General features: G+C 51.2%; 1 protein-coding gene across 5 annotated transcripts in view; it reads left to right on the top strand.

Moving 5' to 3' along the window:
* The first annotated feature begins 918 nt into the window (after positions 1 to 918).
* Positions 919 to 4,515, top strand: part of LOC114441094 (glutamate receptor ionotropic, NMDA 1-like) — a 23,670-nt gene continuing 20,073 nt past the window's right edge. For all 5 annotated transcript variants that reach the window (XM_028413867.1, XM_028413865.1, XM_028413866.1 and 2 more), the window contains exons 1-3: positions 919 to 1,170; positions 3,310 to 3,444; positions 3,582 to 3,758. In XM_028413867.1, the coding sequence (XP_028269668.1) occupies positions 919 to 1,170; positions 3,310 to 3,444; positions 3,582 to 3,758 (564 nt within the window). The remainder of the gene's footprint in view (positions 1,171 to 3,309; positions 3,445 to 3,581; positions 3,759 to 4,515) is intronic.

Here is a 4,515-nt window from a genome sequence, read left to right on the forward strand (position 1 = left end):
CGCGGGAAGCCGGGAACGAGCGTCAGAGATCCAAGGACAGAGCTCGCGAGCATCAGGTCACCTGTAAGACCGCGAGCATCACGACCGCCGGAAACGGGAGAACCGGACCTGCTCCCGGTCCACAGCCGAGGGACCGGACCCGGTCCAAGTCGCGAACAGGAGAACCGGACCCGGATTCTCCGACGGATGAACCCTGGCGCAGCCGCGCTGAATCAACAGGACACCGTCACCGTGTCCGCGGGTCCTGCTTCGGATGAAAACACCGTCTGACCGCAGCGGAACCGGGACCTGATCCAGCCCGCAGTCTGAGCCCAGCGCGACCGAGCTGGTCACTCAACGAAAATAAACAACCTTTAACCCGAAAGACCCGACTGACCGAACCGGAGCCAAACCAGACCAGATACCGGACTGACACTGAAACCAACGAGAGACACTGCAACAGTAAGACAGAGCTGTGTGTGTCTGTGTGAACCTCACGAAGTAACTGAGTACATTTACTAGAATAACCCCCCCCCCACACACACACACACACACACACACTGTGGTTCTGGTCTGCATCGTTTGTTTTGTCATGACTCTTTTTTTGAATGTTGTGTGTTTTGGTTGTTGTTTTGTGTATTTTTTGTGATGTTGTGTTTTTGTTGATTTTTGTTTACAGTTTCTTTTCATGTACTTTGTGTCTGGTTGTGTTGTCGTATTGTGTGTCTTTGTGTGTCTGTTCAGGACATGAACATTTGTGTTGCAGTGACCTTTGACCTCTGAGGGTCATGGCACATTTTTTTTTGTGAGACGTAGCTCCGCCCACGTCACCATCAGACCGGCGGTGATTCCAGCCGTCAGGTGACGGTTGCAGCAGCCGTGTTTAACGGTCGCCCTCTGTGTCCCCGCCCCTCCTCTGACCCCGCCCCCTCAGTGGAGATGCGCAGCGTGCTCCTGCTGGCCGTGCTGCAGTGCTGCTCCGTGGCGCTGTGCGGCTGTGAGCCCCGCCTGGTGAATGTGGGCGCCGTGCTGAGTCAGAAGCGGTACGAGCAGGTGTTCAAGGAGGCGGTGAGCCAGGCCAACGCTCTGTACGGGAAGGACAAGTTCAAGATGAACGCCATCTCTGTCACGCACAAGCCCAACGCCATCCAGATGGCGCTGTCCGTCTGCGAGGACCTCATCTCCAACCAGGTGAGCACGCACAGTCACATGACTCCTGTCAGCCTGCTGTCAGTGTGTGAAATGATCTGAACATCAGCCGAATCATGTGACGAAGCATCATCAGCTGAGGCGGCAGTTAACCCTTCTGCTGCTGTAACGCTAACTTAAATCAAACAGGACGAGTTTCATCCCGACGCTTCACTCAGACTGATTCATTAAAACCAGGACGTCTGTGACCCCCATCCTGTCAGTCTGAGCTGAACCTGGTCCAGAGGGTCCACAGCTTTAAGCCTGGTTTAATCTGAACCTGGTCCATTCAGGGTTTAGGCCTGGTTTAATCTGAACCTGGTCCATTCAGGATTTAAGCCTGGTTTAATCTGAACCTGGTCCATTCAGGGTTTAAGCCTGGTTTATCTGAACTCAGTCCATTCAGGGTTTAAGCCTGGTTTAATCTAAACCTGGTCCATTCTGGGTTTAAGCCTGGTTTAATCTGAACCTGGTCCATTCAGGGTTTAGGCGTGGTTTAATCTGAACCTGGTCCATTCAGGGTTTAAGCCTGGTTTATCTGAACCTGGTCCATTCAGGGTTTAAGCCTGGTTTATCTGAACCTGGTCCATTTAGGGTTTAGGCGTGGTTTAATCTGAACCTGGTCCATTTAGGGTTTAGGCCTGGTTTAATCTGAACCTGGTCCATTCAGGGTTTAAGCCTGGTTTATCTGAACCTGGTCCATTCAGGGTTTAAGCCTGGTTTATCTGAACTTGGTCCATTTAGGGTTTAGGCGTGGTTTAATCTGAACCTGGTCCATTCAGGGTTTAAGCCTGGTTTATCTGAACCTGGTCCATTCAGGGTTTAAGCCTGGTTTATCTGAACCTGGTCCATTCAGGGTTTAAGCCTGGTTTATCTGAACCTGGTCCATTCTGGGTTTAAGCCTGGTTTAATCTGAACCTGGTCCATTTAGGGTTTAGGCCTGGTTTAATCTGAACCTGGTCCATTCAGGGTTTAAGCCTGGTTTATCTGAACCTGGTCCATTCAGGGTTTAAGCCTGGTTTATCTGAACTTGGTCCATTTAGGGTTTAGGCGTGGTTTAATCTGAACCTGGTCCATTCAGGGTTTAAGACTGGTTTATCTGAACCTGGTCCATTCAGGGTTTAAGCCTGGTTTATCTGAACTTGGTCCATTTAGGGTTTAGGCCTGGTTTAATATGAACCTGGTCGATTCAGGGTTTAGGCCTGGTTTAATCTGAACCTGGTCCATTCAGGGTTTAGGCCTGGTTTAATCTGAACCTGGTCCATTCAGGGTTTAGGCCTGGTTTAATCTGAACCTGGTCTGCAGTCTGCGGGTTATGTTGCCGTGGTGATGCGAGATACCTTCATGGTCCTGATGACAGACCAGGCTTCACCTCCCAGGAGCTCAATGATGGTTTATTCCCTCTTAATTTGAGTCTTTGTGTCGTCTGCGGGCCTCGCTGGTCACAGATTTATTAACCCTCGGTGTCTGCAGTCAGACGTCAGAGGATGCAGCTGAAAGCAAACACTCCTCTCACATTCAACAGTAACATGTTTCCTTTGTGGAGCAAATGAGGCCAACATGGCGGCGGCGTGTCATACAGCGGCTTTGTGTGTGAGAGAGAGAGAGAGAGATGGATTAACATCCGCTCTCTCTCTCACTCTCTCTGTAATCCCAGAGCAGAGATAGAGGGATTAACAGGCTGTTTCACACCGATGGAAGATTTCAGGTTTTATCACTGAGCAGATTGACGTGTTCTGTTCCTGGAAACATCTGGCAGCTCACAGCTTCCATCAGGAGCAAAATAAAATGATCAACAGTTGACTCAGATCAGGGCTGGAACAGGAAGGATGCTCGTTTCTCTCCAACAGTCCTTGAATGCATCACATGTAGAAACTTCACCTTCATGCTACACAGAGATAAAAATCCAAACATAAAGTCCTGCCCTCCTCAGCACCCAGCAGGAAGCCATGCTGGACTCACATGTGAGCAGCAGTCACATGACCAACATGGCTGGGCTGCAGAGTAGGGTCGATATAAATAAAAATAGACCCCGCCCGCCCGCGTCACGTGTCCTCCGTGTCCAGCAGCAGCACGTCGGCAGCGAGGACACATGTGGCTCTGAGGGTTGTGTGTCTGTGTGTGTGTCCTCTTCCTCTGCAGGTGTACGCCATCCTGGTCAGCCATCCTCCTCAGTCCAACGACCACCTGACTCCCACGCCCGTGTCTTACACCGCCGGCTTCTACCGCATCCCCGTGGTGGGCCTGACGACGCGCATGTCCATCTACTCCGACAAGGTCAGCTGACATGCCGCCATGACTCCACCCACTTCACACAGATGGTGTTCAGTCAGGGCAGCTGGTCTCACGTAGCCTAAAGCTAACGCTTGCAGTGCATGTTTGATGACATCATGCTGCGTCGACCTCCTCCTCAGAGCATCCACCTGTCATTCCTGAGGACGGTGCCGCCGTACTCCCACCAGGCGCAGGTGTGGTTCGACCTGATGAGGGAGTTCAGGTGGAACCACATCATCCTGATCGTCAGCGATGACCACGAGGGCCGCGCCGCCCAGAAGAGGCTGGAGACACTGCTGGAGGAGCGGGAGACGAAGGTCAGCTCGCACACACACACAGGTCTACATGAACACAATGAACACAGGTGTGTGCCGGCTGTGGTCTCACTGCCCGGGTGTGTGTGTGTGTGAGGTCATCTGTCCTCCATGTTTCAGCAGCAGCTTCACATCTTGTTTTTATCTCCACCAAGAAGCTCGAGTCGTAAACCAGTCAGCTTCAGTCTGTCATGTGACTGAATGTCGTCTGGACTCTAAATATTCTGTAAACTCTCCCAGAGTCACATGACTTCAGTACGGATCAAAGCATTGCAGATGTGGACTCAGACGTCCGTCAGTGAGCGGTTGTTTTTTGGTGGAGGTTTAAAGCTTCTTTGCTTCTTGGATAGTTTTCTCTCCTCTGTCGTCCATTGTCACGCTTCCTGTTTCTCATTGCCGCCATTCTGATGGAGGTCAGAGTCGTGCAAACACACGTGGACTGTCCGCTGCCTGTCAGAGTCAGAGAGTGACTTCCTGTTTCACAAATGCCATAAATATTAGAGCACAGACAGTTTAAAGAGGGAGACATGAATATTACAGCACATTAGTTAAAGTAGGTGAACAGAGCAGAGTGTGTGTCTGTGTGTGTCTGTGTGTGTCTGTGTGTGTGTGTCTGTGTGTGTGTGTGCGTGTGTCTGTGCGTGTGTGTGTCTGTCTGTGTGTGTGTGCGTGTGTGTGTCTGTGTGTGTGTGTCTGTCTGTGTGTGTGTGTGTCTGTGTGTGTGTGTGTGTCTGTGTGTGTCTGTGTGTCTGTCTGTGTG

Source organism: Parambassis ranga, chromosome 9 (assembly GCF_900634625.1).
Source record: "Parambassis ranga chromosome 9, fParRan2.1, whole genome shotgun sequence".
NCBI lineage: Eukaryota > Metazoa > Chordata > Actinopteri > Ambassidae > Parambassis > Parambassis ranga.